The sequence below is a fragment of the Lynx rufus genome, unplaced genomic scaffold (assembly GCF_022079265.1).
Source record: "Lynx rufus isolate CCGP_SWC_20201006 ecotype Redwood Valley unplaced genomic scaffold, mLynRuf1.p SCAF_18, whole genome shotgun sequence".
NCBI lineage: Eukaryota > Metazoa > Chordata > Mammalia > Carnivora > Felidae > Lynx > Lynx rufus.
Window position 1 is genome coordinate 12,991,756 of NW_025814832.1, and position 19,901 is coordinate 13,011,656.

Sequence of the window (19,901 nt, forward strand, 5' to 3'; positions counted from 1 at the left end):
ACTTCCAGTACCCCTCTCTCATCCCCTGCATTATACCTTATTTTGAAAGTTAATGAACTATAATAGATAGTACTATCTTGTCACTTACTATAAAAGTGCAGATTTGATGACTGTTAAGTCTTGGGTTTAGATTTTATCCACTAATAAGATGACCCCACTGGTTGTTGTTAAGTTGTGTGTGTGTGTGTGTGTGTGTGTGTGTGTGTGTGTGTGTGAATTATCAGTAACTCTTCATGTGTTATGAGGCTTTGTGAAATATACTACTCTGTTTTCCCCCTTCCTGGAGTTTTTTCCTAGTTCTCTTGTATTGACTTTTCCTTTTATCTTATGGTTTCTTTGGTACATTTCTTCCCACTTTCTGTGTGCTCCAGTTATTTTAGTTTTATTCCTATTCATTGGTATCAAAGCATGAAAGAATAGGCTCAAGGGCAAGTTGGGAGGATATACAACCAAAGGCTTGAAACCTGAAAGGCACATTCCTTTGATAAAGGGATAGCTCTGTTTAAGTGGGAGCATCTCCATTAGCATTAATGGAGTAAGTATAGCAGCTGAGGCATCTTAGAGGTTAATCAGGCTTCCTAGCCAGCTTTGACATCAATACACTGTGGCGCCTGATTTTGTTGGTCCTTCAGAGGCTTTCTTGACAACACTAACAGACTTTGTGTAAGTCATTTCTTGTGAATTATTGAAACAAATGTTTGGCTGCTAATTGAGGAACGCTAATGTGTTTTATAATCACTGCAGCTTGAGTTTTTAGTGCTAAACAAAGGAGTTACAATTGATTTGTGGCCTTTTCTTGGTTTCAGTCAGCTGTAAGTTACATCTTTTTGCTCAAGTTCAGCAAATGGCTTTGATGGTCATTTTATTTAAGTATTTATTAGGACATACTATTATGGTCTTCATTCCCCCCACCTCCCCAGAATTTGTCTGTGTTCTGAATTCATGAAGTGTGAGATCACAAGTAGTAACAGGAATAGATTACAAAGCAGTACTGGTTGGTGGTTAAAATCAGGCTTTGGAGATAGACAGTTCTATTATTGAATTCCGGCTTTGTCATTGGCTAGCTGTTTGAGATGCTGTTTTGCATCTACTGTGGTCTCAGTTTTCTGTTCTATAAACCTGAGGTGTTGTAGGAAATCTGTACAGATCATTTATGTTAAGAGCCTTGACAAGTTCACAGTTAAGTTTCCACAGAACATAGTTACAGTAAAATGATACATATATTACTAGTGTTATATGGTGTTTTAATGAAAAATTTCCTTGGAAAATAGATTTCCTTATCTTAATTCCAATCTAAGTGTTGCTTAAATCACGTTTAGGCCTTTATAAATTACCTTCTTTGCCTACCATTTATAAAACTATTTGAAATATTATGTATATTAATAATTTTCATTTTAAAATTTAGCTATAGTATATATCAGAGTATAGGTGAGCATATTTCTTTGATTATTCTGAAAAGAGAGTCACTTCATTAAAGGTTAATTTGCAATATTTTAATAAAAACTTTCTCACAATTGGAATTGGAAGAAAATTATTTCTGAATGTCTGTATTACATGTAAATTTTGATATATCCATGTAATCTACATTACTTATTTTGGCTCTACTGGTTAGATCTTTTTTCACTATTTATGAGTTGCGTGCTTTTCTTTTTGTTTTTTTTTTCTCTTTTAGACAAAAAAATCCCACAAAAACCTGTTGTTACTTTAACATTATTGTTAAAGTAATCAGATAATAAGATTCACATAAAAGAAAAATACTCACATGAATTAGTTTATCTATTTGCTTCAAATGAAATGGAACTAAAATGTAATTATAAAACATCTTAAGTTGTCTTTAATTGAAATAGTATATTAGAAGTATTACATTGAATTGTTTTCTGCTACCAGAGAGAAAATAACCTTCTTAGCTAATCTTTTATGATGTTTTATTCATCTAGTAATTGGTATCTTGGATGGAGACTGTATTTCTACGTGCCAAATATTTTTTTTAATTGAGGTAAAATTGGTATATAACATAGACTTTTACATGTACATTATAATTGACATCTGTATGCACTACAAAGTGATCACCACCAAAAGTCGCCATTCATCACCATCGAATTGACTGCCTTCACCTATTTTGCTCACCTCCCAACCAACCCCCTTCCCCTCTGGTAATCAATCTGTTCTCTGTATCTGTGAGTTTGTTTTTATATTCTTCTGTTTGTTTCTTAGATTCCACTTATGAATGATATCAAATGGCATTTGTCTTTCTCTGTCTGACTTATTTCACTTAGCATAATACCCTCAAGCTCCATCCGTGTTGTCACAAATGGCAGTATTTCATTCTTCCATATGGCTAAGTAGTATTTGTGTGTGTGTGTGTGTGTGTGTGTGTGCACGTGTCAGACACACACACACACACACACCCTCTTTATCCATTTATCTATCAGTGGACACACTTAGGTTGTTTCCATATCTTGGCTATTATAAATAATGCTGCAATGAACATATGAACATAGAGGTTTATATATGTTTTTGAATTAGTATTTTCATATTCTTTGTATAAATACTCATAAGTAGAATAGCTGGACCATATGGCAGGTCTATTCTTAATTTTTTGAGGAATCTTAATGCTAATTTTTGTAGTGGCTGCACCAGTGTACATTCCCACCGACAACATATAAGGGTTCCCTTTACTCCACATTCTCTCTAATACTTGTTATTTCTTGTCTTTTTGATAATAGTCATTCTGACAGGTGTGAAGTGATATCTCATTGTGGTTTTGATTTTTATTTCCCCGTTGATTAGTGATGTTGAACATCTTTTCATATCTGTTGGCCATCTATGTCTTCTTTGGAAAAATGTCTCTTCAGATATTCTGCCCATTTTTTTTTAAATTTTTTTTAATGTTTATTTATTTTTGAGACAGAGAGAGACAGAGCATGAACAGGGGAGGGGCAGAGAGAGAGAGGGAGACACAGAATTGGAAGCAGGCTCCAGGCTCTGAGCCATCAGCCCAGAGCCCGATGCGGGGCTCAAACTCACGGACTGCGAGATCGTGACCTGAGCTGAAGTGGGACCCTTAACCAACTGAGCCACCCAGGCGCCCCATCATTTTTTTTTCTTATTGTTGCTATTGTTGAGTTCTAGGAGTTGTTTATATATTTTGGATATTAACCCTGTATCAGATGTATGATTTGCAAATATTTTCTCCCATTAAACATTTTAATTTTGATGTTGTTTTCCTGTGCTATGCAGAAGATGCTTTTTGGTTTGATACAGTCCCATTGGTTTATTTTTGCATTTGTTTCCCTTGCCTTTGGAGTCAGATCCACAAACACATCTCTAAGATTGATGTTTGTGAGCTTACCGCCTATGTTTTCTTATAGGAACTTTGTGGTCTTAGGTTGGTCTTACATTTAATTCTTTAATTCATTTTGAGTTAATTTTTGTGTATGGTATAAGAGAGTAGTCTAGTTTAATTCTATTACATAACTGTCCATTTTTTCTGGAACTATTTATTGAAGAGACTGTCCTTTCTCCATTGTATGTTCTTGGCTTCTTTGTTGTAAATTAATTGTATATTTGGGTAGTTATTTCTCAGCTATCAATTTTGTTCCATTGATATATTTGTCTTTTTTATGCCAGTACCATACTGTTCTGATTACTATAAGTTTATAGAATAGTTTGAAATCAGGGACCATGATTTCAGCTTTGTTCTTTTTTTCTCAAGATTGCTTTGGCTGTTCTGGGTCTTTTATGGTACCATGCAAATTTTAGAATTATTTGTTCTAATTCTGTGAAAAATGCCTCTGGAATTTTGGGAGGAATTGCACTGAATCTATAGATTGCAGTGGTGGTATGGACGTTTTAACAGTGTTAATTCTTCAGTCCATGGGCATGGAATATCTTTCCATTTATTTGTGTCTTCTTCATTTTCTTTCATTAGTGTCTTATAGTTCTCAGTGTACAGGTCTTTCGCTCCCTGGTTAAATTTATTCATAGGTATTTTATTCTTTTGATGCAGTTGTAAATGACATTGCTTTCTTAATTTCTTTTTTACTGATAGCTTATTATTAGTATATAGAAACATCACAGATTTATGTATATTGATTTTGTATTCTGCAACTTTACTGACTTTGTTTATTCGTTTTAACAGTTTTTTGATGGAGGTTTTCTATGTATTTGCACATAGTAATGATTTTACTACTTCTTTTCTGATTGGATGCCTTTTATTTATTTTTCTTGCCTTATTACTGTGACTAGGCTCCAATGCTGTATTGAATAAAAGTGGAGAAAGTGAACATTCTTGTCTTATCTTGTTCCCAATCTTAGAGGACAATCTTCCAGTTTTTCAGTATTAAGTATGATACTAGCTATGGGTTTATCATATAAAGCCTTTACTATGTTGAGGTATGTATCCTTCATACCCACTTTGTTGAGAGTTTTTATCATAAATGGAGGTTGAGTTTTTTCAAATGTTTTTTCTGCACCTATTGAAATGATCTTATGATTTCTATCCTTCATTTTGTTAATGTGGTGTACCACATTGATTCGTGGATATTGAACCATTCTAGCTTCTCTGAAATAATTCCTACTTGATCATGGTGTATGATCCTTTTAATGTGTTGTTGAATTTGGTTTGCTAATATTTTGTTAAGGACTTTTGCATCTATGTTCATCAGTAATATTGGCCTGTACTTTTCCTTTGTTGTAGTGTCCTTGTTTGGTTTTGGTATCAGGGTAAAGTTAATGTCATGTTTTACATCTTTTTATTTTATGCATCCCTTAACTAATTGTAGTTTTAATTAGTTTTACTACTATTCTCTTTTAGCCTTTATACTTGTTTTATAAGTGATTGATCCACTATCTTTACAATATATTTATCTTTTCCAATGAGAGTTTTACTTTTGTATGTTTCCTTGTGATTAAATACTAAATATTAAATATTTCTTTTCAACTTAAAAGAAGTCCCATTAACATTTCTTGTAAGGCCATTTTAGCAATGATGAACTCCTTTAGTTTTTGCTTATCTGGAAAACTCTTAATTTCCCCTTCAATTATGAGTGATAACTTTGCTAGGTAGAGAATTCTTGGTTGGAAGTTTTTTCCTTTTAGCACTTTGAATATGTTGTGCTCTCTTCTGGCCTGCAAAGTTTCTGCAAAACAATCTTGATAGCCGTATGCGGTTTCCTTGTATGTATTTATCTTGATACTTTTAAGATTCTCCCTTTAACTTTTACCATTCTAATTATAATGTGTCTTGGTATGGAACTCTTTGGGGTTCCCACTTGTATGTTTATTTCCTTCACCAGATTAGGGAAGTCTTCGGCTATTAGTTTTTAAAACTTTTTTTCTGGCCCTTTCTCTCTTCTCTTCTGGGAACCATGTAATGTGAATGTTTTTCTGCTTGAAGTACTCCCAAGTTTGTTTTTTTTTTAAATACATATATGTTTATTTTAATTCTTTTCTCTTTTTGCTCCTTTGTCTGGGTGAGTTCCATTGTTTTGTCTTCCAGCTCACTGATCTGCTTCATCTAGTCTGTTGTTGAACCTCTCTAGTGTATTTGTCAGTTCACTTATTATATTTTCAGCTCTGTAGCTTCTGTTTGATACTTTTTAATGTTTTCACTCCTTTTGTTGAAGTTCACTCTGTGTTAATTCATTCCTCTGAGTTTGGTGAGCATCTTTATGGCCATTTATTTGAACTCTGTTGCTTATCTCATTTTATTAAGGTCTTTTTCTGGGGTTTTGTTCTTTGTTTGGAACATATTCCTCTGTCTTCTTATCTTGTCTTTCTGTGTTTGTTTCTATGTATTAGGCAAATCAGCTACCTCTATACCAATCTTGAATGAGTGGCCTTCAAGTATCCTGTGGGACTCAAGCATTTATCCTTCCTGGCCACCCAGTGCCAGATGCTCAAGGGGTGTCTCCTATGTGAGCTGTACATGGCTGCCCATCTCCTGTGGAGGAGCTGTGGCTGTGGCATGAGTGCATGGGGCTCTTGTCTGGCCCATCTTGTCTGTGATGTGTGGCTGTGACATAGGAATGAGTGTCTACATGCCTAATCTTGTTGTGCAATATTATATAACAGCATATTATAGATTTAATTTGGAAGCATAACATTTTTCACATAGGCATTCTACCAGTGTTCAGTCTTTTTCATGCTAAAAAATAGATTGAAAATTAGATTTATAATATTTCAAAAAATAACCATAGATGTTTGTGAGGATGTGGAGAGAAGGGAACCCTCTTACACTGTTGGTGAGAATGCAAACTGGTACAACCACTCTGGAAAAACAGTATGGAGGTTCCTCAAAAAGTTAAAAAATAGAACTACCCTACGATCCAGCAATTATGCTACTAGGTATTTACCCAATGGATACAAAAATACTGATTCAAAGGGACACATGCACCCTGATGTTCATAGCAGCATTATCAATAATAGCCCGGGTGTCCGTTGACTGATGAATGGATAAAGAAGATACATTAAAACAAACAAACACAAACAAATACAAATAAATAAATAAATAGGAATATTACTCAGCCATAAAAAATAATGAAATTTTGCACTTGATATAGGCATTAAAGACAGGAGAAAAAAGAAATATTTTTTTAGAAAGATATAATTGTTCCTGGGGTGCCTGAGTGGCTCAGTTGGTTAAGCGTTTGACTTCAGCTCAGGTCACAATCTCATGGTTTGTGAGTTCAAGCCCCACATTGAGCTCTGTGCTTACAGCTCGGAGCCTGGAGCCTATTTTGGATTCTGTGTCTCTGTCTTTCTCTCTGACGCTCCCCCAAACCCCCTTTCTCTCTCTCTCAAAAATAAATAAACATTAAAAAATATATATGTAAATATATACTATATATCTATATGTAAGTATACATACATATATGTATATGTATATACACATATATATGTATAATTGTTCCCTTATGTGAAACAAAGTTCTTTAATCATTTACTTGTGGCTTTATTCTCACTATGCTGATTTTGGGGATTCTACTGATACCATTTACTCAAACTAATACTGATTTTCTAACTAAAATTTAAGATCGTATGAAAAGTCAGACTGAATTTCTGTGACAGTTCACTGCTACATATAGGTTTGTAAGACAATAGGGAATTGAAAAGGTAGGAGAATGAGCCAAATGCATATTTCTGTTTAGAATTCAAATACTGATGTGAAGTCATATATTTTATATTTCATTGCATAGACATTGAAAACTGGTCTGACAATGGTCGGGAAAGTAGTGACTCAGCTGACAGGCACGCTGCCTTCAGGTGTGACAGAAGATGACGTTGCCCTCCATAGTAATTCAAGGCGGAGTCCTCTGGTTCCAGGCATTATCACAGTAATTGACACTGAAACCGTTGGAGAGGGCCAGGTAAGAACTTCCAATGCAAGTAATGTAAAAATAATACCTGTAGGGGTGTCTGGGTGGCTTAGTCAGTTAAGTGTCCAACTCTTGGTTTTGGCTAAGGTCATGATCTCATGGTTTTGTGAGTTTGAACCCTGCTTCGGGCTCTGTGCTAACAGTGCAGAGCCTACTTGAGGTTCTGTTTCCCTCTGTCTCTGTCCTTCCCCCACTTGCCTTGTCTTGTCTCTCTCTAAATAAATAAATCAGCTTTAAAAAAATAATAAAGATGACACTTGATAGAACCTGAATTGGAAGATTAATAATTGATCTTTAAGGCAGAGGCTTGCTGATAGAAGCAATCAATAGGACCTTCCATATTTTGGAGGGAATTAAATAAATTATTGATTAATTATGATAGTTACAAGTGACAATACTATAAATAATATCAAGTTTTATTACAGACATTTATAAATATGAGAAATACATAAAGTCTCAAAGTATATGTTAAGATACATACATGGTAATGCTTATCTACATACATACGTTGTAATCCTGTATCTTCAGATAATGCAGAAACATATAGATTATAAAAATCTAATTATTATAAACATGGAAAAATAAATTACATAGTGTAAATCTGGCTGGTAAGAAACCAGTTGGATTTTGTTTTCTTCCCCCATGTATTCATAAAAATCTTTTTCTTTTGTATCATAGTCTTGAATTTTAAAATACATCTCTGGGGGTGACTGGGTGTCTCAGTTGGTTAAGTGTCTGACTCTTGATTTAGGCTAAGGTAATGATCTCATGGTTCGGGTGTACAAGCCCCACGTCAGGCTCTGGGCTGGTGGCGTGGAGCCTACTTGGGATTCTCTCTCTTTCCCTCTGTCTCTGCCCCTCCCCTGCTCGTGTTCTCACTTTCTCAAAATAAATAAAATAAACATTAAAAAATACATTTTGAAAGGAAGGTAATTTTAAAATTCTAATAGTTTGTGATCATTGCTACAAAAAAAATCCAATCTAAAATTGATAACTAGAATAGGATAGGAGTAGATCAACATTTATGAAATAGAAATTATTTTAATTTTATATAGAATATATATTTAATTCTTTTTTCAGAATATAATGTCTAGAAGCTATGTGAGTCTTTAAAGTATTAAACCTAAATACTGCATTTTTTTTTTTAAGGAAATGTGTTTTCAGTTTAAATGGTGATTCGATACCTGATAAAAGATTAGCTTTGACTCAATACTCATGTACTAGTTCCTACAGTAAGATCAATTCGCATTTCTAAAAAACGTAGACTCTACTGCAATTAAAAGACAAAAAAATCTTTGAAGTTCTAGATTACTGAATTTAGCTATTGTATTTTATTTGAAATCTGAATAATAATCAATCTCCACCTCCCCCGTGTTAACTTTATGGTTCACCAAACATGTTAGAGTGCAGGCCTGTATTCTTGTTTAAAACTCTTTTTAATGAAGTGCTAGCAAACTTTTCAGTTGACTTGTAATGAATTTTTTTAAGTTGTGTTAATTAGCTCAAGTTGATAGATACAGACAGATGTTAATTTTCTTTCTTAATTGGAATTAAATATTTAAACCCTAGTGTTTTATGAGTGTTAAAGTAAAAAATATTTTCTTTTGTCCTTTGATTCTTAATCAATTTACCTCCAGGGCCACACACGTTTACTGAGTAGTAACAATCCTCCTGAACATCGTCTAGTTTGGTGAGCATAAGTCTGTTAAACATCTAACGTTTGTTGACAGATGGATTGTGGTCATTTAAAAGTAGAAAATGTTATCTCATGATTTTTGATGAAATAGAGGTACAACTCAATTTATTTTATTATATTTAAGTGTAGAAACATGTAAAAAGAAAAATTTTACGTAATTATATAATTCTAATTAATGACATATTAAATAGTGGCCTTATGTTTCCAAATATGCCCCCCATTCTTTATTAACTTTTTATAACTTTAAAGTGCAATTCTCAGATTTGAAATATGGAAATGAACTGTAGATTGTGGAGTTGCAAAAGTTCACTTTTCTTTGGTAAATGAATTATTAACACTTGAAACAAGTAAAGTTGTTTATTAGGAAATAAGAATTATAGAAATGTTAACTTTAAAAGTTAAAAGAAGTTAAAAAGTGTTACTCAACCTGAAAAATATTATCTTTTCTGTTATTTGTTGAGCTCATAATCTCTTTTCATTCCCACTTATAACATTCTGAATTTTTATTTCATTTAAAAATTGTTTTTATAAGGGAGGAAATAAATTGATACTCAGTAAATGGTAAGTTACTATGTGCATTTTGAAAGAATTATAACTATTTTTTAAAGCAACAAGATTTCCTGACTATAATACTATCCTCCTTTTTTTTTTTTTATTACTGTGAATCTGTTTTTTGTTAAGAAGACATTTTTGTCTCTGATACATAGTTCAGTTGGAGTACAGAGCTGCTTTTAGGTTATGCTGGATTGTATTAAAAAGACTTCATGGGTTATTGTCCTAGATTTATCACCTCTAGCCCTTTCCGACTGATGTTTGACCTTAGCTGTAATGTTTTTCCTTTTCCATCTAAAGCTGACATTATGTCCACTTTTTCTGTTTAAATCCATTGAGCCTTTAATAAAGACATTTTCATGTTTACAGTGGCAATGTATAAAATTTGATTCACCATCTTTCTAATGCTAAATTGATTAATTTGATTTTATGTTGACGGGATCATTGCGTGGTAACTGCATTAAGGAAGAGTGGATTTGATTGACTTTGTGTCCATTTTTTAATCTGTGTTACTTGTTTTATTTAAAAGCATTTTGTGGCTAAGATAAGCTAAGTGATATAATTTGCCTTTACACATTTATATAATTGAAGTTAGCAGTGTGGCAAAGTCCCTAATCAAAGGAAAATGCTCCAGAATGATGACCTAAACTTGAGCTATTTCTTTCTCTGGGTACAAGTGTTATTCATAATAATTTACTGGTTCCTGAAGTGTTTTATTTATCTTTTTGTTCACACGGCAAAAGCTTATCCACCTTGTATCAGTTAAAGTACTTTGATTAATTTTAATATAGTCAAGTTATTATTAATGTATACTTAAGAAGTTCAGCCTGTTTAGTTAAATGGGTACATATCTTAGGATAATTGTATTGGGATCTATTTTATATTATTAATTTGATGTTTTAGGCGAAGTGATAAGGCAATGGAGAAAATCCTTCCAAAAGTATCTGGTTGTTATGTTTGTGAAACTCATAAAGAGAAGCTTCAAAAAGTCTTATGTAATGGTATCAGGCTTTACTGTGCACCAAGATTAATGTGCCTTTTTACTAGACGGCTTCTGTATTGGTACCATCAAATAGAGTACTCAGTACTAATTGTATTGGAGACGGAGATATAAGATTATAGTGTATGAAAGGAAAGGGAATCTTCTAAGATTGAGTTAAAATAGAAAAGTAGACAAAACACAAATATTTCACAGAAAAAAATAAAACATACAGATTGTCCCTGACTTAAAATGTCTTGAGTTAATGATTTTTCAACTTTATGATGATATGAAAGTGATAGGAATTCAGTAGAAACCATACTTGGAATTTTGAATTTTGAACTTTCCCTAGCCCAGTGATATGTGGTATAATAGTCTCTTGTGATTCTGGGTAGCAACAACCAACTGCAGCTCTGAGTCAGCCTCGTGATCGTGAGGGTAAACAACTGATACACTTACACCTGTTCTGCACTCAGATAGCCATTGTGTTTCTCGCTTTCAGCATAGTATTCAATAAGTTACATGAGATATCCAGCATTTTACTATAAAATAGGCTTTGTGTTTGATGATTTTGTCCAACTGTAGGCTAATGTGAGTGTTCTGAGCATGTTTAAGGTAGGGTAAGCTAAGGATGATGTTTGGTAGGTTAGGTGTATTAAATGCACTTTTGACTTAAGATGTGTTCAACTCACGATGGATTTATTGCGATGTAACCTCTTTGTAAGTTGAGGAAGATCTGTATATAAATGCTGTATAATCTATATCCATGACTTCACTTGTTATAAGAGAAAGACAAATTTAAACTACACTGAGATACCATTTGTCGCCTGTGAGAATGAGGGAAATTCAAAAGCAGTGTATTCTACGTTTTAACTTCTAATTTTGAAATAATTGTAGAGTCACATTAAGTTGCAGAAATGTATTCATGTGATCTTTACCCAGATTCCTCCAACTTCCCTTGAATAGTGACATTTTACATAGCTGTAAGAAAATATTAAAACCAATATCAAGTTGACAAATATCAATACTGTTCATATGCTATAGACCTAGGATGCCTGGCTGGCTCAGTCAGTGGAGCGTGCAGTTCTTGAACTCAGAACTGTTAGTTCAAGCCCCGTGCTGGGTGTGGAGATTACTTAAAAATAAAATCTGTAAAAAAATATGGCACAGACTTTACTCAGCTCTCACTATTTGTTTTACCTGAATTTATTTGTGTGTTCCTGGGTGTATATAGTTCTATAACTTTTATTCCCCATATAGATTCACATAATCAACAACACCATTAAGATATAAGACTATTCAACACATACATTTTTTTGTATTCAGATTCATCCTTCAACCTACTCCTTCCTTTTCTCCTGAAAACTATTATATGTTCTCTATCTCTATAATTTTGTGATTTATAGAGTGGATATAAGAGAAATCATATAGTATATTACATTTTAAAGTTAACTTTTGGACTAAATATGATATCCTTGAAGTTCATTTAGTTTGTTGTGTGTAATTAAGTCTTTATTATCTCTCTGTTGTATTCCTGTGAATTAGCTGTGTCTATTTGTGCAACCATTCACTCACTGGAAGACATTTGAGTTGTTTCTAGCATTTTGCTGTTATTAATAAAGCTGCTATGAACATCTAGGTAAAGGTTTTTGTGTGATTTCTGTAGAGTTTTCATGTCTCTATATTAAATGCCACAGAGTATGATTGATAAATTTTATAAGTGCATATTTAGTTTTGTCAGAAACTGCCCAACTGTTTTTGCAGAGGGGCTGAACTGGTTTACATTCCTTCCAGTAATGTATGATAGGTGGCAGTTTTCTCATCAGAATCCATGGATGATGAAAGCAGTGTTAGAACATCTTTAAAATAGTGAAATAAATGAATTGTTAAACCTGAATTCCACATCTAATGAAAATACCTATCAGGAATGAAGGGAATATAAAGACATTCTTATAAAAGGAAAGCTAAATTAATCACTAGCAGATCTATTTATTTACTTTTTAATGCTTATTTATTTTTGAGAGGGAGAGAGTGGGAGAGAGAGAGAGAGAGCAAGTGAGCGAGAGAGCACATAAGTAGGGAGGGGCAGAGAGGAGACTCAGAATCTGAAACAGGCTTCAGGCTCTGAGCTGTCAGCACAGAACCTGACATGGGGCTTGAACTCGTGAACCATGAGATCATGATGTGAGCCGAAGTTGGACGCTTAACTGTCTGAGCCACTCAGGCACCCCTATTTTTTTAACTTTTTATTTGTTTGAGAGAGAGAGAGCGAGAGAGAGAGAGCACATGTACAGGAGCAAGTCAGGGACAGAGAGAGGGGGAGAGAGAGAATCCCAAGCAAGCTTTGCACTTCCAGTGTAGAGCCTGACGTGGGGCTTAATCTTGGGAACTGTGAGATCATGACCTGAGCTGAAACCAAGAGTTAGATGCTTAACCGGCTAAGCCACCCATGCACCCTGCAGATCTACTCTTAAAGAATGTCTAAAGGAAGTTTTCTAAAGAAATTATAACAGAAGAAGGCTTGTAACTTCAGAAATAGAGAACAGTGGAAGAGGTAAAAATAGAAGCGTATATAATATATCGATTTTCGTAAGTTAATTTAGTTGAAGCAAAAATGATAACATCTCATGTTATGATCAACATATTTATGAGAAATATTTGTGGGGAAGTAAATTGAGTTTCATAAAAATGTTAAAATTTTGTACTACATATCACTGTATCTGAAAAGTTTAAAGACAACCCACTAAAGGGTAGAAAATATTTGGAAATTATATTTTTTATAATGGACTGCTATCCAGAATATAGAAAGAACTACAACTAAATAAAGAGATAAATAATCTAATTTTAAATTGAACAAAGATACAATAAACATTTTTCTGAAAAAGATTTACCAATGGCCAATAAACACAAATGAGAGCCCTCATACACTGCTGGTGGGAATGTAAAATTGTGCAAATGCTTTGGAAAAGAGTTACCAAATGACTTAGCAATTTATCTTCTAGGAATACTCAAAAGAAATGAAAATATATATTCACATAATTGTATGTTCATAGCAGCATTATTTGCAAGAGCCAAAAACTAGGAGCAACTCCAGTGTACCTCAACTGATTAGTAGATGGATAAATCAAATGTGATATGCACTTACAATGTAATATTCTTCAGCAATAAAAATAAATGAAGCACTGTTTCATGTTATAATGTGGGTGAGTCTTGAAAATATTATACTTTGTGAAAGAAGCCAGTCTCAAAAGAGTGTATGTTGTATGATTCCATTTATATGAAATGTCTAGAATAAGCAAAGCAATAGAAAGAGAAAATAGATTATAGTTTCCCAGGGCTGGGAGTTTGGAAGGAATGGAGAAATGTGGGGTGACTGTTAATAATTATGGGTTTTCCTTTGGTGATGAAAATGTTCTAAATTTGGTTGTGGTGATGGTTCTACAATTGTGTGAATATACCATATATCCCAAAACAAACCTTTAGTAAATATTTAACAAGTGTAGTTTAACACACTTTCCCAGATACTACTACTATAAGACTTCGTTTTCTTGTTCTTCTCACTTAATACTTTGAAAGTCAATCGAACAACTAAAAAGAGAATAACTTATAATGCATGTTCCCCCCACCCCCATTGTGATAAAATATGCATAACATAAACATTGACATGTAACCATTTTTTAAGTTTACAATTCAGTGCATAAGTGTATTTACAATGTTGTGCCATCACAATGGCACATCACAATATCCATGGTTATCACAATAACCATCACTGTTATCTATTTCTAGAACTTTTTCATCATCTGGATTCATTAAATAGTAAACAGTAACTCCCCAAACCCCTGTCCCCACAGTCCCTGGTGACCATCATTCTGATTTCTGCTTCTAGTAGATTGCCCATAATTAAAAAAGATGTACAATACAAAATGTTGGAAAGGTTGTAGAAAAATTGGAAACCTCACGCTTCACTGATGGAAATATAAAATGATGTAGCTATTTTGGAAAACAATTTGTTAGTTTCTTTAAAAGTTCACCATATGTTTACCATATGACTGACCAGATTCACTTCTAGGTATCTCCCCAAGAGAAATAAAAACATATTCACAAAAATACGTGCACATAGATATTCATAGCTGCCTATGCATTGTAACAATTGACTAGAAATAATCCAAATTGCCAAGAACTGGTGGGTGAACCCACATTTGTGGTATTTTCATACAGTGGATAACAGTTTAGCAATATAAAGAAATGACTGATACCTGAAACAACATGGCTGAACTATAAAAATTATATAAGTGAAAGAAAGTAGAAGGCAAATTGCATGATTCTATTTATATGAAACATTTTCAAAATTTTTAGAAAAGGCAAAAGAGATAAAATATACATAGGGATTGCCTGGGGCTTAGGGTTGGAAATCTACTGTAAAGTTAATATGAAGACATTTTGGGGATGGTGGAAGAAATCTAAATGGAGAATGTGGTGATGGTTACACAATTGTATGGATTTACTAAGCATTATCCACTTATGTATTTAAAATGGGTGATTTGAATGTATAAATTTACTGATGTTTGGGGATGACTATCAGTTATGCTGAAGAGGTACATAAGTAGATCCTGTCTCCAGAAAATGAATACATTACTAGAAAGAATTTTCAAAAATAACTATCTGGGGACTCCAGAAATTGACCAAAACTAAGAATGAAATGATAAGTGTGTAAAGACTTTAGAGCTTGGATAATAGTTGTAGGAGAAAATGGCCTTTTTGCACGAGGCTGCTCTCATTCACATCTGCCTGGAGCTTGGTGAGTGTGATTAGTTTAACCAGTGCAGAGTGGGCCATGTAAACAAGGCTTTTCCCTTCTAGACAGGGGATTTACTTGATTTGGAGTAGTATGTTAAAACCCAAGCCCAACAGTATTTTCACTTGGTGGGTGATGAGTAAGGGAAAATGTGTAGCTCCACTGGCCTGAGATCGCAATTCAGTTGGGGGCCAGATTGAAGAACAGGAGAAAAAAATGTTGGTGAAGTATAAGCAGAGCCTCAGAGACCTTTGGGACAACAAGTGTACCAACATATGTGTGACTGGGATCTCAGAAAGAGAGGTGAGAAAGGGGCAGAAAAACATTTGAAGAAATGAAGTGTATAAATACTTACATTTCTCTTCCCTTAATTTCTTTAAAAGGTAGTTTAAAACGATTGTTTTAGGGAATAACTATAACGTTTCTCAGCTGATAATATATATGACAACAGTAGCACAAAGGAATGGGGAGGAAGTGCAGCTATATTGGAGCAAGGAGCTATAATTTTTGCAATTAACTGACAATCTTGTAATCTGTATAGCACCTTGTTACCTATACAGCATCCACTAAAAAATTAACCCCCCAAAATTAACAGAGGAATTAAAATAGTAATATTAAAAATAACACAAAAGAAGAGGATCAGAGGTACAACACCTGAGACAAAGTAAATAGCAAAATGGCAAACCTAAATCCAATTATGTGCATAATTATATTAACTATAAATGGACTCAAGTTAAAAGACATTGATTATCAGACCAGAATCATTCAGATTCAAAGACATAATTGGCTGAAGTAAAAGGACTGAGGAAACGTACCACACAAACAGTAACCATGATAGGACTGGAATGGCTATATTAATATCAGAAATACTTTGTCAGGAAATATTGCCAGAGAAAAAGATATTTCATAATAATAAGAGGGTCGATGTAATAGGTAGATAAAGCAACTATTAATGTGTAAACAGCTACAGCATTTCCCAACAAACATTAGGCAAAATCTGACAGATTGAAAGGAGAAATTATAGCTCACTTTTACAGCATGAGATTTAAATGCTGTGCTCTCAATAATTGATAGGAAAAACTAGACAATTTGTGAGGATTTAGAACACTACCAACCAGCACGGTGTAACACTACCCTACAAACCCATAGAATTTGCATTCTTTTTCTTTAAATGTTTTTAAAAGTTTATTTATTTATTTTGAGAGAGCAAGAAAGCAAAAGAGTGAGAGAGAGAGAGACACTTAACTGACCAAACAGGCTCTGCGCTGTCAGAGCCCTGACATGGGGCTCGAACCCACGAACCGGGTGACCCCAGCCAAAATCAAAAGTTAGACACTTAACTGACTAGAATTTGCATTCTTTTCAAGAACATCTGGAATGTTTTCCAAGATAGACCTTATGGTTGGGCAAAAAAATATATAAATAGCTTTAAAAGTATTAAAATTATGAGAAGTATGTTTCCTGAGGACTATGGAAATCAATAACAGAATGGGACGCCCCAGTGGCTCCATCAGTTGAGTGTCCAGCTCTTGATTTCAGCTCAGGTCATAATCTCATGGTAGGTGAGATCAAGCCCCACACATCGGACTCTGTGCTGGCTAATGGGGACTCTCTCTCTCTGCCTCTCTCTCTGCCCCTCCTGCGCTTACCTACTGTGCTCTCCCCCCATCAAAAATAAATAAACTTAATTTTGTCAAATGCTTTTTCTGCATCGATTGACAGGATCCTCTTTTCTTTTACTAATGTGATGTATCACATTGATTGATTTGCGAAGGTTGAACCAGCCCTGCATCCCAGGAATGAACCCCACTTGATCATGGTGAATAATTCTTTTTATATGCTGCTGAATTCGATTTGCTAGTATCTTATTGAGAATTTTTGCATCCATATTCATCAGGGATATTGGCCTGTAGTTCTCTTTTTTTGCTGGGTCTCTGTCTGGTTTAGGAATCAAAGTAATGTGGCTTCATAGAATGAGTCTGGAAGTTTTCCTTCCCTTTCTATTTTTTGGAACAGCTTGAGAAGGATAGGTATTATCTCTGCTTTAAATGTCTGGTAGAATTCCCCAGGGAAGCCATCTGGTCCTGGACTCTTATTTGTTTGGAGATTTTTGATAACTGATTCAATTTCTTTTCTGGTTATGGGTCTGTTCAAGTTTTCTCTTTCTTCCTGTTTGAGGTTTGGAAGTGTGTGGATGCTTAGGAATTTGTCCATTTCTTCCAGGTTGTCCAGTTTGGGGCATATAGTTTTTCATAGTATTCCCTGATAATTGCTTGTATTTCTGAGGGATTGGTTGTAATAATTCCATTTTCATTCATGATTTTATCTATTTGGGTCATCTCCCTTTTCTTTTTGAGAAGCCTGGATAGAGGTTTATCAATTGTGTTTATTTTTTCAAAACACCAACTCTTGGTTTCATTGATCTGCTCTATGGTTTTTTTAGATTCTATATTGTTTATTTCTGCTCTGATCTTTATTATTTCTCTTCTTCTGCTGGGTTTGGGGTGTCTTTGCTGTTCTGCTTCTATTTCCTTTAGGTGTGCTGTTAGATTTTGTATTTGGGATTTTTCTTGTTTCTTGAGATAGGCCTGGATTGCAATGTATTTTCCTCTCAGGACTGCCTTCGCTGCATCCCAAAGCGTTTGGATTGTTGTATGTTCATCTTCCTTTGTTTCCATATATTTTAAAATTTCTTCTCTAATTGTCTGGTTGACCCATTCATTCTTTAGTAGGGTGTTCTTTAACCTCCATGCTTTTGGAGGTTTTCCAGACTTTTTCCTGTGGTTGATTTCAAGTTTCATAGCATTGTGGTCTGAAAGTGTGCATGGTATGATCTCAATTCTTTTATACTTATGAAGGGCTATTTTGTGACCCAGTATGTGATCTATCTTGGAGAATGTTCCATGTGCACTCAAGAAGAAAGTATATTCTGCTGCTTTGGGATGCAGAGTTCTGAATATATCTGTTAAGTTCATCTGATCCAATGTATCATTCAGGGCCCTTGTTTCTTTATTGATCCTGTGTCTAGATGATCTGATCTACCCATTGTTGTAAGTGGAGTATTAAAGTCCCCCGCAATTACCACACTCTTATCAATAAGGGTACTTATGTTTGTGATTAATTTTTTTATATATTTGGGGGCTCCCGTATTCGGCACATAGGCGTTTATAATTGTTAGCTCTTCCTGATGGATAGACCCTGTAGTTATTATATAATTCCCTTCTTCATCTCTTGTTACAGACTTTAATTTAGAGTCTAGTTTGTCTGATATAAGTGTGGCTACTCCAGCTTTCTTTTGACTTCAGTAACATGATAGATAGTTCTCCATCCCCTCACTTTCAATCTGAAGATGTCCTCAGATCTAAAATGAGTCTCTTGTAGACAGCAAATAGATGGGTCTTGTTTTTTTATCCATTCTGATACCCTATGTCTTTTGGTTGGTGCATTTTGTCCATTTACATTTGGTGTTATTATGGAAAGATATGCGTTTAGAGCCACTGTGATGTCTGTAGATTTCATGCTGGTAGTGATGTCTGGTACTTTGTGGTCCTTGCAACATTTCACTCACAGAATCCCCCTTAGGATCTCCTGTAGGGCTGGGTTAGTGGTGATGACATACTTTCTTAATAAAAACCCTCGATAAAGTCGGGATAGAAGGAGCATACTTAAACATCATAAAAGCCATTTATGAAAAGTCCACAGCTAATATCATCCTCAATGGGGAAGAACTGAGAGCTCTCCCCCTGAGATCAGGAACACGACAGGGATGTCCACTCTCACCGCTGTTGTTTAACACAGTGTTGGAAGTGCTAGCATCAGACAACAAAAGGAAATCAAAGGCATCAAAATTGGCAAAGATGAAGTCAAGCGTTCACTTTTTGCAGATGACATCATACTATACATGGAAAACCCGACAGACTCCACCAAAAGTCTGCTAGAACTGATACATGAATTAAGCAAAGTCGCAGGATACAAAATCAATGTACAGATATCGGACAAAGGGCTAGTATCCAAAATGTATAAAGAGCTCACCAAACTCCACACCAAAAAAAGGAATAATCCAGTGGAGAAATGGGGGCAAAAAACATGAATAGACACTTCTCTAAGGAAGACATCCAGATGGTCACAAGGCACATGAAAACATGCTCAACGTTGCTCCTCATCAGGGAAATACAAGTCAAAACCACACTGAGAGATCACCTCACGCCAGTCAGAGTGGCTAAAATGAACAAATCAGGAGACTATAGATGCTGGCGAGGATGTGGAGAAACGGGAACCTTCTTGCACTGTTGGTGGGAATGCAAACTGGTGCAGCTGCTCTGGAAAACAGTGTGGAGGTTCCTCAAAAAATGAAAAATAGACCTACCCTATGACCCAGCAATAGCACTGCTAGGAATTTACCCAGGGGATACAGGAGTGCTGATGCATAGGGGCACTTGTACCCCAATGTTTATAGCAGCACTCTCAACAATAGCCAAATTATGGAAAGAGCCTAAATGTC

At 34.7% G+C, this 19,901-nt stretch overlaps 1 protein-coding gene across 6 annotated transcripts in view; it reads left to right on the forward strand.

The window, feature by feature from the left end:
• BCAS3 (BCAS3 microtubule associated cell migration factor) overlaps positions 1-19,901 on the forward strand; it is a 616,861-nt gene that overhangs the window by 179,267 nt on the left and 417,693 nt on the right. For all 6 annotated transcript variants that reach the window (XM_047080915.1, XM_047080917.1, XM_047080916.1 and 3 more), the window contains one exon: positions 7,199-7,369. In XM_047080915.1, coding sequence (XP_046936871.1) covers positions 7,199-7,369 — 171 coding nt within the window. The remainder of the gene's footprint in view (positions 1-7,198; positions 7,370-19,901) is intronic.